Source organism: Branchiostoma floridae, unplaced genomic scaffold (genome assembly GCF_000003815.2).
Source record: "Branchiostoma floridae strain S238N-H82 unplaced genomic scaffold, Bfl_VNyyK Sc7u5tJ_1439, whole genome shotgun sequence".
Lineage (NCBI taxonomy): Eukaryota > Metazoa > Chordata > Leptocardii > Amphioxiformes > Branchiostomatidae > Branchiostoma > Branchiostoma floridae.
The window spans coordinates 1,087,933-1,101,985 of NW_023365716.1; the positions used below are offsets into that span (position 1 = coordinate 1,087,933).

The window sequence follows — 14,053 nt, forward strand, 5'->3', positions numbered from 1 at the left end:
AGATGACGTCACGTACCTTTGCACAACTTAGGACAACTTCGCACACTTGTTGACCTACCCTGCCCACTGTCCAAAGTTAGATGACGTCACGTAACTTTGCACAACATAGGACAACTTCGCACACTTGTTGACCTACCATGCCCACTGTCCAAAGTTAGATGACGTCACGTAACTTTGCACAACTTAGGACAACTTCGCACACTTGTTGACCTACCCTGCCCACTGTCCAAAGTTAGATGACGTCACGTAACTTTGCACAACATAGGACAACTTCGCACACTTGTTGACCTACCATGCCCACTGTCCAAAGTTAGATGACGTCACGTAACTTTGCACAACTTAGGACAACTTCGCACACTTGTTGACCTACTATGCCCACTGTCCAAAGTTAGATGACGTCACGTAACTTTGCACAACTTAGGACAACTTCGCACACTTGTTGACCTACCCTGCCCACTGTCCAAAGTTAGATGACGTCACGTAACTTTGCACAACATAGGACAACTTCGCACACTTGTTGACCTACCATGCCCACTGTCCAAAGATAGATGACGTCACGTAACTTTGCACAACTTAGGACAACTTAGTTAGATTACGTCATCCAATAAATGTTTTGACGTCATCTGTGACTCCCGATATAGCCTCAAAGTCAGTGGGAAACGGTTGTATCTTAGTACAACTTCGTACAACTTCGTACACCCTAACTTCGTGCACTTCACCCTGATACTGGACATAGCTCTACTCAATGGGCCAAACCACAGATCGCCGCATAACGCTTTACTCCTCTGGTTTTGAACCAAGCAAAAAATAACGCTATAAATGAAATAGCTGTGGTTATAATTGATGTATTTTATGAAAAGGTAATCCAAAATGGTAGTGGATGTATTTCAACACTAATGGGGATCTCATAATAAACAAAACAAACGTTCTACCTCGATTTCTACGTCTCAGATTCTGTCAGGTTTTGACGGTTGGGCCAAGCCAGGTGGATTCCTTCTTTATTTCACGTTTATTTCTTGAAACACTGCCACCACAAGGATACTATTGGACTACGATTGAAACCAACACCTTATATTTGGCTTGGTTTACACTTCTTCCGAGAAATAATAGTATCTTTTTCTGTCAAAAAAATTACGCCATGGTAGAAAATGTTTACTTAAGCCGCGAAGGCAAGGGAGTCAAAATTATCAGACGCTATAAACCAACACAAATGAAATTACTGTCTTTGTTTACACTTTATTTTGAATTAGCGTTACCAAAATTATGCTTTTAAACAAGTCAGTATCATCTAAATTCCTATAAGCTTAAACACTACGAATACATGTGTACAAAACGTGTATCATGTTTAGAATACACATCGGTACGTATAAACTAAATAATTGTAAAGGTTAGATCATTCTATCAAATAAAGTAGACTAAAGCAACTAAATATACCAATGTTAAAATGTTCAAGTATTCAAATTAATACCGACATGTGTACAGTGGAGAAAAACAAAAACAAAGATCGTATCAAAATTATTTCAAGTCTAAAACCTACATCTAGATTATCTGTACAGTGCGATTTCAAAAACGCTTTCTTACATAAATGTTACTAACAAATCAGCGGCAAACACAAAAGAAAGGAGCACATCTATCATGGCTACTATCTCAGGTACAAAACCTACGTCTATACACTTTTAGGTGTATCTATATGTATGTAAAAGTACTTTACGTTTAGGACTGCATAGTTAGCAGCGACAACTAGCTGCAGTTCAAAGTCAACTTCTATATCTGTCGCCTACCAACACTTTCTTGACAGGAGGCGTGCCTGAGCGACCAAACCTAAGCAACTTTAGAGGGTACATTTGCCACAATCCTCATGTAGAATTCCTCACCACACATGGCAAGATACAATTAGAGTCGACATGGTCACTCAAGGAGGGATTCTTATTTGTTTATTTATTTTATTTTGTTTATACTTATTCTTCCTCCTTATGAATTTCCACCTGCTGACTACCTTCGGGACAAGTTAGACCTTTGAGCTGTCCTGTGCCCACACTCCACACACATGTAGGGTTACTCACTGGAATGTCTAGTTTGATGGTTGATCAAATGATGTTTCTGTGTTGCGGAATAGTCACACTGGTCACACTTGTAAGGTTTTTCTCCTGTGTGGGTTCTCATGTGTCGGGATAAGGTAGACCTTTGAGCCGCCCTGTACCCGCACTCCCCACACATGTAAGGTTTCTCACCGGTGTGTTTTCTTACGTGCTTGTCCAAATCGAATTTTTTTGCAGCAGAATAGTCACACTGGTCACACCTGTAAGGTTTCTTTCCTGTGTGGGTACTTATATGTCTGGATAAGTCACACTTTTGAGCCGCCCTGTAAGCACAGTTTTCGCAGATGCAGGGTTTTTGACCTGAGTGTGTTACTTGGTGTTGAGCCAAAGTAGATTTCAGTGCAGCAGAATAGTCACACTGGTCACACTTGTAGGGTTTCTCTCCTGTATGAATTCTCATATGTTTGGATAAGTCAGACTTATAAGCTGTCCTGTACCCACACTCTCCGCACATGTAGGGTTTCTCACCAGTATGTTTTACTTGATGTTTGTTTAACTGAGATTTCTGTGCAGCAGAATAGTCACACTGGTCACACTTGTAGGGTTTTTCTCCTGTGTGGATTCTTATATGTTTGGATAAGTGAGACTTACGAGCTGCCCTGTACCCGCACTCCCCACACATGTAGGGTTTCTCACCACTGTGTTTCATTAGATGTTGGTTCAAATGTCCTTTCTCTGATGCAGAATAGTCGCACTGATCACACTTGTAGGGTTTTTCTCCTGTATGGGTTCTCATATGTCGAGATAAGCTTTCTTTATAAGTTGTTCTGAACCCGCACTCACCACACATGTAGGGTTTCTCACCGGTGTGTTTTGTTAGATGTTCGTCTAGAGTAGATTTGTGTGCTGCAGAATAGTCACACTGGTCACACTTGTAAGGTCTTTCCCCTGTGTGAGTTCTCATATGTCGAGATAAGCCAGATTTGTAAGCTGTCCTGTACCCACACTCCCCACACATGTAGGGTTTCTCACTGGTGTGTTCAACCACATGCCTTTCCATATTGCCTTTACTCTCCTGTACCTGTGAGGTTGACGTGTTGTCAGGTTGGGGAAAGTTCACATCACACGTTTCCTGCTGCAGGCTCATGTCTGTTGTCTGGGTCTCCCTGTTGTCACTCTCCTTCCCAGGATGTTCTGTACAGTCCATCTCCTTCCCAGGATGTTCTCCAATACTAACAAATCCACAGCTGGACTCTTCCATTTCTTTTTTTACACCGCACGTTTCGTCGTTTGGAGCGTCCCTCTCCTCGTCCTGCTGCCGTCCCGTGTCTGTTGTCTGCTCCCGACTGTTGTAAGTCTCGTTCCAAGGATGTCCGGTTGGTTGGTAGTTGTTGGTTTCCTGGTCCTCACTGTACGTTTCCTGGCACAGCACGTTCTCTTGTCCATTCTGTTGCCATCCAGTGTCTCCTGTCTCCTCCTCTTTGATGTGCGTCTCGTTCGCAGTTTTTCCCGCATGAAGCTCTTTAACGGGAGGCACACATGTGAACTCCACCATATTAGCAGAATAGTCACATTGGTCACACTTGAAAGGTTTTTCTCCTGTATGAGTTCTCATATGTACAGTTAATTTAGTCATACATAAGTCATACATTTTGGTTGAACTGTAACCGCACTCGTCACACATGTAGGGTTTCTCACCAGTGTGTTTTGTTGCTATATGGTAGGCCAAATTGGCTTGATGTGCAGCTGCATAGTCACACTGGTTACCTGTTGTCTGGGTCTCCCTGCTGTCACTCTCCTTCCCAGGATTTCCATAAAGTTCCATCTCCTTCCCAGGATGTTCTCCAATACTAACAAAGCTAGACTCTTCCATTTCCGCTTTTACACCGAACGTGCCGTCGTTTGGAACGTCCCTTTCCTCGTCCTGCTGCCGTCCAATGTCTGTTGTCTGCTCCCAACTATAATTCTCGTTCCAAGGATGTCCGGTTGGCTGGTAGTCGTAGGTTTCCTGGTCCTCACTGTACGTTTCCTGGCACAGCACGCTCTCTTGTCCATCCTGTTGCCATCCAGTGTCTCCTGTCGGCTCCTCTTTGATGTGCGTCTCGTTCGCAGTTTGTTCCGCATGAAGCTCTTTAACAGGAGGCACAAATGCGAACTCCGCCATCTCTAAAATTATTATAAGAAAACAATGATAAGAAAAAACAAACATAATATTCATTTAGTTATTTTACGAAGCGGCGCAAACTTAACATAAGAAAGTCTTCTGTGACAGTTTTGTTTTTACCGTTTTAGCTCCTGAATTGTTTTTCCAGTAACAAGAACTGGATATGTATCAATTGGGGGATACAACAACATAGTATTTCTCTTTATTCAACACAGGCACGAATTGACTCATAGTAAAATCAGAATGCATACAACACAACAATACAGACACATAGACACATAACAATCTATGACATCTATATACACATGCGCTTCCAGAGTTTTTTGACGTTATCTTTGTGGTAGAATGAACATGACTTACAGTAAACACAGACTGCCCAATTGTGTAATATACTTAGTCAGGGTGGACACGTAAATATATGATATAGCACTGTTTACGCCATCTGGCATCACTTCATTCAGGTGGAAAACACATTTCACTGGCACTGCAGCTTCTTGGCATTTGTGTAACAGTGAGGTTGAACTTCAAGCACAGCCAAACGGGTCTGATTCCTTTTGAAATAGCGGTTTACGTTGCTGGATTGGTGGTCTGGTTTCGGAGAGGGGTGTAAATCTTGGTAGCCATTATATTGTTTCTCTACTCCTTTCCTACATTTGTATATGTGATACCTTACGGAGTCTTCTTTTTCATGGTAAGCTCAAGGAAACGTCTTGTTTTATGATGCACGAATATAACCGTCTTCATTTCATCTATCATTTATGTTATCAGATACAACAATATTTCTGAGTTGCACCTCAAATTTTGACATCTCGATCATTCGTTTCAATGCCCCCCTCCCCATCGACTACCAATCACAAACACGCCTCTAATTATAATTCGCCGCCGAACAAGCCCCAATCAGAAAGCATTAACGACAACCAACGGTCTTACCTGTAGGTATATGGTAGTAAGCGGTCTCCAAGACTCCTACAAATCGGTGAAAATCGCTTCAGTTTGGAGGATATGATGAAAAACGCAAGACCAGACGTAAACAAAATGGCGGACGTCAGCTCTCCGGAAAAGGGTAAAGGTGAGAGGTCACAAACCTGATACTCCATGGGTCAATCCACGGATCGACGCATAGCGCTTTACTCTCATGGTTTTGAACCAGCTCGCAGGGGGTAAAGGTGAGAGGTCACAAACCTGATACAACCTTCACAAAGGGTCAATCCGAGATCACCGCTTAACGCTTTACTGAACGAATGAACATCTTTTTATCATACACTGTAGTAATTGAGTACAATGGCAATGGAGTAAGATACATCAGACGATAGTAATAAATTTACACACTATGGCTGTACCAAATGAACCTAACCAACACTACACCACGATTAGGCATACCACTGCATGTCATAGACTACTTAGGCAATGGGTTAAGATATAGCAGACGACGGTAACTGAAATTACAGTACACAAAATAAACCTAACCAACAAGCTTTCAACATGTCAAGGTGATGGTCACTTGACCTGAGCGGAAGTGGAGAGGGAGAGAGAGAGAGATTTTGATATAACCATTATTTAAACTGGAAGGCTCTGTCAAAACTTCGGGAATGGGTCGCGGATAAATACTCTGTTCTGTGACCTTGGCTTGAGGTCTATATCACCTGACCTGTGACGTAGGCTGCAACTCAAATCACCTTGAGCTTTACATGTGTACGGAAATAGCATGTATATTACTAGTCTATTATCGTCGTATATAAGCATTCATACGAATATCAGATATTTCAAACGAACACCAAATCATATGTTTTGCCTACAATCATTTTATTTTGAAAAGTCGCACCAAGTTTTCAAACATGTTGATAGGATATGTATAGCTATAAGCAAAACTGAGAATACCTGTGAACAAACTACGACTGTTTAAGTAAATCACGTCAATACCGATATATGTAAATCATCGTCGTGTATAAACGCTAACATTCATACGGATATCAGATCATTCAAACCGACACCAAATCATCAGTTTGCCTACAATTTTTAATTATGAAAGATGTTTACAAAGTTACGCCAAGTTTTCAAACATTTTGATAGGATATACTAGTATATGGCTATAACTATAAGCACTTTAGCAAAACTGAGAATACAGACTACGACTGTTTAAGTAAATCAAGTCAATACTGCTATATGCATACTATACTCAATGCTGATTATTTCAAGCGTGAGGTTATTCAATCGAAAAGACTTGTCTAAAGCAGGTAAATATAATGCTGTTAAAAAGCGTTTAGATTCTATGATGCTATGATCACCGACATTTATAAAGACCATGTAAAGTCAGTGCAAGAGTACTGAAACTATACGTACAGAACCTACATCAGTCCGGTTTGGCACATATGCTACAATCTTCGCAATCTCACTGGGACATGTCTACCTCTCATCTCTCATGCACAGCACGAAAACAGTTATTTAAGCAAAGTTTCAGAGATACGTATAACACCCTTAAAGGCGGAGAAATATTTCAGCAGATTTTAAGATCTATTAAAGGCATCGGAAACATACATCTGGCCTTTACGTAAGAGTTTAGAGTGTGTAAATGTAGCTTAATGTGTCGCGTTTCTTTACGTGAATTTTAAATGCAATTTAGTATGACGAAAAGACAACTTAAATGTCTCCAAAAGTTTTAGAAAATAATCAGTTTTACTGTTTTACCACTGTGGTAGTATTTTCTGTTAAAACTGACAAATGCCGTTTCTCTGTTACAAAATATATGTTTACCAGACTTACCTTGGCTATTTAGGTGTTAGATAAAGCATTGTCGCATCTGTTTTATTACAGTTGCAAGATTTACAGTCAAAACTTACAATTGCGTTTTCTGGTACAAAATGTTATGTTAATACCTCAGCAAAGTCAAATACGATAATCATCTGTGTTTTTTAGCTTTTCAGAAAGCATATGACGTATTAATTCTTTCTGTTCGAACAGAGTAGACCTCTCACGTTTAGCTTATATATATATGCGCTCCCTTACGTTATATAGAATGTTGCGTTTTGCTGTTGAATATACGGCATGTATATGTGTGTATTTCGCAAAGAATGGGAGACCTCGCTTGTTTAACTTATATGTTGCCAAGGCGTATTTCTGGAAAAGATACGACATGTTTAATCTTTGAATCCGCACAGTTTAAGCGAACTAGGGGAGACCTCCCCCGTTTAGCTTATATGTAGCCAAAGCATATATGAAATATTACGTATTTCTTTTGAACATACGACATGTTTAATCTTTGAATCCGAGCAGTTTAAGCGAACTAGGGGAGACCTCCCCCGTTTAGCTTATGTGTTGCCAGAATGTATATGAAATATTGCGAATTTCTGTTGAACATACGACATGTTTAATCTTTGAATCCTCGCAGTTTAAGCGAACTAGGGGTGACCTCCCCCGTTTAGCTTATATGTTGCCAAAACATATATGAAATATTGTGTATTTCTTTTGAACATACGACATGTTTAATCTTTGAATCCTCGCAGTTTAAGCTAACTAGGGGTGACCTCCCCCGTTTACCTTATATGTTGCCAAAACATATATGAAATATTGTGTATTTCTGTTGAACATACGACATGTTTAATCTTTGAATCCGCGCACTTTAAGCGAACTAGGGGAGACCTTCCCCGTTTATCATTATCTTATGTGTTGCCCAAACGTATATGAAATATTGCGTATTTCTGGATAACATAATGCATGTTTAACCTTGGAATCCGCGCAGTTTAAGCGAACTAGGGGAAACCTCCCCCGTTTAGCTTATATGTTGCCCAAACGTATATGAAATATTGCGTATTTCTGGATAACATAATGCATGTTTAACCTTGGAATCCGCACAGTTTAAGCGAACTAAGGCAGAACCTCCCCCGTTTAGCTTATATGTTACCAAGACGTATATGAAATATTGCGTATTTCTGGATAACATAATGCATGTTTAATCTTTGAATCCGCGCACTTTAAGCGAACTAGGGGAGACCTCCCCCGTTTAGCTTATATGTTGCCCAAACGTATATGAAATATTGCGTATTTCTGGATAACATAATGCATGTTTAATCTTTGAATCCGCGCACTTTAAGCGAACTAGGGGAGACCTCCCCCGTTTAGCTTATATGTTGCCCAAACGTATATGAAATATTGCGTATTTGCTGGATAACATAATGCATGTTTAATCTTTGAATCCGCGTAGTTTAAGCGAACTAGGGGAGACCTCCCCCGTTTAGCTTATATGTTGCCCAAAGGTATATGAAATATTGCGTATTTCTGGATAACATAATGCATGTTTAATCTTTGAATCCGCGTAGTTTAAGCGAACTAGAGGAGACCTCCCCCGTTTAGCTTATATGTTGCCAAGACGTATATAAAATGTTGCGTATTTCTGGATAACATAATGCATGTTTAATCTTTGAATCCGCACAGTTTAAGCGAACTAGGGGTGACCTCCCCCGTTTAGCTTATATGTTGCCAAGACGTATATAAATGTTGCGTATTTCTGGATAACATAATGCATGTTTAATCTTTGAATCCGCACAGTTTAAGCGAACTAGGGGAGACCTCCCCCGTTTAGCTTATATGTTGCCAAGACGTATATAAATGTTGCGTATTTCTGGATAACATAATGCATGTTTAATCTTTAAATCCGCGTAGTTTAAGCGAACTAGGGGAGACCTCCCCCGTTTAGCTTATATGTTGCCAAGGCGTATATAAAATGTTGTGTATTTCTGTTGAACATACGGCATATTTAATCTTTGAATCCGCGCAGTTTAAGCGAACAGGGGGCACTACCCCCGTTTTATTTATTGGCTTGTACCGTCTCAATTTTTTGCTGAACATACGGCATGGTTGAATCACAGTTTATGCGAACAGGAGGAGACCCTTTCCTTTTAATACACCGCATATATGTTCTGAATTTCCAGGGTCTAACTCAGGCGGCAAGTTGACCCTTGAGCTAAGAGCCGGTAGAAATCCCGATTTCTACTATCAAATTCTCAGCGACTCAACTTCTGCTTGAAGAATAAGGATGTAGTAGTCTGACTAGTAGATATAGCGTACTCTTCAAGCAGAGGTTGAATCGCGCAGATATAGGTACTGTAGTAGTCAAAAATTAGACCAGCGCCCTTGTAATTTTTCCGACTACTACTATATATGCGCGATTCAACCTCTGCTTGGAGAGTAGATATAGCGTTTTGTGTAGTGCGTGGTGTTTTCTCTATGTTTTTCTTACTATTATCGGCGAGCAGTTCTTTAATAATGCAAGTAAATGTACGATTTTTAAAAATTTCTTTATCTACAAGCAAGCGTCGAGAAAGAACAGTCAACAGTCCGGGCACACAGGCAGTGACTTCTCGTGTTGCTCGTGTTTGTTTTGGTTTGGTGATAATCTGATATGCGTTGGCAGGCTAGATGTAAATTTATTCAGCGTTGATTCGGCATGGGGCGGGTGCCTCCGGATCCGTATGTGGCATAGCTGTGCCATGTGATAGGATGTATCCAATGGCAGAAAAGAGTGGGGTATTCAAATTTACCGGCCAGTACGACAAGGAGCGGTTATTTTCCAAGCGTTCATTTGAAAAGAAGTATTGAAGAAGGTTTGGACCTGTTCTAACCCGCAAGTTGTGGCCGTGACACTGCTTTTACCGCCTAGGACCCCCGGTGACGGAACTTGACGCAAAGATCGGAGGTGGCTATCATTCTGTACAAGTTGATGCTGTTGGAAATCGACACAGAATGGGAAATCACGGCACTTGTACCATCCGGATTAATAGGAGCCGAGACTGCAAGCTGAACATGTTTCGCGTCCAAATAATCCAAGAGTCCAAGACCATCCAACAACACGAGTCATATCGGCCACTACTCTAGATCTTACCGGAGTCTTATTCATGTGGTGACCAGATGGAACTGTACATGTGTGCTCTTTTTAACTTACGTCGAGACGCTTCGCCCGACACTGGAAATGGAACTGTGGACTACTGCACGGAATTACACAGCCGTTGTGATTGTTTCAACTGCCGACTACATCATATTAAAAGGCCACAAATACCTAGTAGGCAGTAGTTTCTTTTTTACTCTTCCATGTAATATTTTCTCGTAATTCAATAAAATTTCAAAGTTTCATCCATTGTATTTTCTTGCTTTGAAATGTGCTAATGATTATTCTCCTAAAATGGCACTTATCCACACCTTATAATCAACTTAATGCACACGTATATGAGACGTACAGAGGGAACTTTAAACATGTCTTAAGGGTGTTTTAGTACGTATTTATGACAACTTTAAGCTGCTAAAAAGAAAAATATAGACACATTAAATCCTCTTAATTCACACGTATATGAGACGTAAATAGGCTTTAGATCAAATAAACGTGAGTTAGTTTAAACATGTCTTAAGGGCGTTTTAATAGGTATTTATGGCGAATTTAAGCTACTGAAAAGGCACCTAAACACGTTATAATCCACTTAATGCACACGTATATGAGACGTAAATAGGCTTTAAATCAAATAAACGTGAAGTTTAAACATGTCTTAAGGGCATTTTAATAAGTATTTATGGCAACTTTAAGCTGCTGAAAAGGCACCTAAACACACATTATAATCCACTTAATGTACACGTATATGAGACGTAAACAGGCTTTAGATCAAATAAACGTGAAGTTTAAACATGTCTTAAGGGCGTTATAATAGGTATTTATGGCAAATTTAAGCTGCTGAAAAGGCACCTAAACACACATTATAATCCACTTAATGCACACGTATATGAGACGTAAATAGGCTTTAGATCAAATATACGTAAAGTTTAAACATGTCTTAAGGGCGTTTTAATAGATATTTATGGCAACTTTAAACTGCTGAAAAGGCACCTAAACACACGTTATAATCCTCTTAATGCACACGTATATGAGACGTAAAGAGGCTTTAGATCAAATAAACGTGAAGTTTAAACATGTCTTAAGGGCGTTTTAATAAGTATTTATGGCAACTTTAAGCTGCTGAATAGGCACTAAAACACACGTTATAATCCACTTAATGCACACGTATATGAGACGTAAATAGGCTTTAGATCAAATATACGTGAAGTTTAAACATGTCTTAAGGGCGTTTTAATAGATATTTATGGCAACTTTAAACTGCTGAAAAGGCACCAAAACACACGTTATAATCCTCTTAATGCGCATGTATATGCTCTCGACGTAAAGAGGCTTTAGATCAAATAAACGTGAAGTTTAAACATGTCTTAAGGGCGTTTTAATAAGTATTTATAGCAACTTTAAGCTGCTGAATAGGCACTAAAACACACGTTATAATCCACTTAATGCAATTGTATATGAGACGTAAAGAGGCTTTAGATCAAATAAACGTAAACTTTAAACAGGTTTTAAGGGAGTTTTAAAAATCATTTACGACATCTTTAAGCTGCTGAAAGACAACGGGAAAACCGGAAAATAAGGACTAACACGGACCTACAGAAAGACCACTTAAAGGCAATATTTACGTACTCGTATAAGTGGTGTATAGATCCGTAAAGAAGGAAAATACGTCAACATTACGCATGGCTTCAGCACGCTTAAATACCGTTTTTCGTGCCGTGATGTAGAATTCCTTACCACAGAGTAGAACCTACATCGGTCCGGTTTGGCTACAATCTTCGCAAGCTCACTGGGACATGTCTGCCTCTCATGTAGAATACCTTACCACAGAGTAGCCAACATACAGATTAAGACAACAACTGCCACATGAGGATGGGGGTCTTCCACATTACATATTCTCACGTTTCAAAGTTGTATGCAGCTCTACACTTGTCACCAGAGCTGTTACATTTCAAAAAGACCCTGCTGGTTACCTTGCCCCCCCCCCCCCCCCCGAAAAAAATGACCATGTGAAGGGACTATGTAGGTAGGTAAAGCTGTTTGCTGTGCATTTGTAACAGTTGCCACACTTGCAAATTTAGTTTGTTTCGTATGTCTTCTGAAAAGTAGATAAAGGTGAGATGTCCTAGATGCAAAAAGTAACACTAAAAATAGTTATAGATGTATTTTTTCTCTTGTATGTTCTTATATGCTTGGCTATTAAGACATTTGAGTTGCTCCGTACCCGCACACTCCACACATCTAGGTCATTTTACCGGTATGGTTGCTTACATGTCAGTAAAAGGTGGATTCCTTTGCAACAGAATAGTCACACTGGCCTCACTTGTAGCGTTTCTCTCCTGTATGGGTCCTCATGTGTCGAGATAAGCTTGCTTTATAATTAGCCCTGTACCCACACTCCCCACACATGTAGGGTTTCTCACCGGTGTGCTTTTTTATATGTGTGGCCAAATTGGACTTATCTGCAGCAGAATAGTCACACTGGTCACACTTGTAGGGTTTCTCTCCTGTATGTGTCCTCATGTGTTTGGATAAGGTAGATCTTTGAGCCGCCCTGTACCCGCACTCCCCACACATGTAGGGTTTCTCACCAGAGTGTTTTGTTTGATGGTCGATCAAATGATGTTTCAGGGCTGCGGAATAGTCACACTGGTCACACTTGTAGGGTTTTTCCCCTGTGTGTGTTCTCATGTGTCGAGATAATTGAGACCTGTCAGCTGTCCTGTACCCACACTCCCCACACTTGTAGGGTTCCTCACCAGTGTGTTTGGCTAGATGTTGGTCCAAACATTTTTTGTGTGCAGTAGAATAGTCACACTGGTCACACTTGTAGGGTCTTTCTCCTGTGTGTGTTCTCATGTGTAGGGATAAGTTATTCTTTCGAGATGCTCTGTACCCACACTCTCCACACATGTAGGGTTTGTCGCCACTGTGTTTTGCAACATGTTGCTCTAAATTCGACTTATGTGCAGCAGAATAGTCACACTGGTCACACTTGTAGGGTTTTTCTCCTGTATGGGTTCTCATATGTTGGGATAAGTGAGACTTTCTAGCTGTCCTGTATCCACACTCCCAACACTTGTAGGGTTTCTCTCCTGTATGAATTCTCAATGTTCAGCTAGATGAGACTTGTTACCTGTACTGTATCCACACTCCCCACATATGTAGGGTTTATCACCAGTGTGTTCAACCACATGCCTTCCCATCTTGCCCCTTTCCTGTACCTGTGAGGTTGATGTGTTGTCAGGTTGGGGAAAGTTTATATTACACGTTTCCTGCTGCAGGCCCATGTCTGTTGTCTGGGTCTCCATGCTGTCACTCTCCTTCCCAGGATGTTCTGTACAGTCCATCTCCTTCCCAGGATGTTCCGCATACAGTTCTCCAGAAGAATTTTCACAGCTGGAATCGTCCATTTCTGCTCTGTGGGGGGGGATAGATCATAATATGGAAACTTCTTGCTAGAATTGTGACACATATTAAGCATTATGTTTTACCTGCAAACTTTAATTTTTGTAACTTCCTACCTGTAACTCAAGTTCTCATGTGCTCAAGTCAAATATCTTCTAAAAACGTGGAATGAAAACAAATTGCTCGTAATAAACTTAATATTTGCAAAATGTTGGTCTACATTATGTGGGCAATTTAAGTCCCTTCAATAATACATAGTAAAATCCCATTCAAACTCCATACTACACACTCTTGTGTTGGAAAGATTGCTCTTAAAGGCATACTACGCAGTTTTTTGCGCTCAAATTTGAAATATTCTAGAATTAAGAAATATCAGATTTACTACTACTTTTTGTCACTTTTTGACACTTTTGTGTCATTATTTCACGTTTGCAACGTAAAGGATTAGCCTACAAACATTCCGCTCTAGGCACCCTGTAACCTTGTGTCCCCCCAAGTTAGACCCTCCGGGTCTTGCTTGCCACTGGTAGGTCCCCCGGGGTGGGGTAATCAGTTAGCACATGCATGGCA

The 14,053-nt window shown here is 40.5% G+C and overlaps 4 protein-coding genes across 4 annotated transcripts in view; 1 reads left to right on the plus strand and 3 right to left on the minus strand.

Moving 5' to 3' along the window:
- LOC118407668 (tropomyosin-1-like) overlaps positions 1-14,053 on the plus strand; it is a 1,169,601-nt gene that overhangs the window by 1,086,840 nt on the left and 68,708 nt on the right. The window lies entirely within an intron of this gene.
- The window catches only part of LOC118407709 (zinc finger protein 501-like), a 482,642-nt gene that overhangs the window by 81,119 nt on the left and 387,470 nt on the right, over positions 1-14,053 (minus strand). The gene's annotated exons all lie outside the window — the stretch shown is intronic.
- LOC118407598 (zinc finger protein 665-like) lies at positions 1,263-5,209 on the minus strand. Its single transcript, XM_035808093.1, has 2 exons — positions 5,134-5,209; positions 1,263-4,205 (listed from the first exon to the last, which is right to left on the minus strand). Exon 2 carries the CDS (start codon positions 4,201-4,203, stop codon positions 2,056-2,058), a length of 2,148 nt encoding a protein of 715 aa, XP_035663986.1. The 5' UTR covers positions 4,204-4,205; positions 5,134-5,209; the 3' UTR covers positions 1,263-2,055.
- LOC118407652 (zinc finger protein 436-like) lies at positions 12,074-13,051 on the minus strand. Its single transcript, XM_035808167.1, has one exon. It carries the CDS (start codon positions 12,986-12,988, stop codon positions 12,395-12,397), a length of 594 nt encoding a protein of 197 aa, XP_035664060.1. The 5' UTR covers positions 12,989-13,051; the 3' UTR covers positions 12,074-12,394.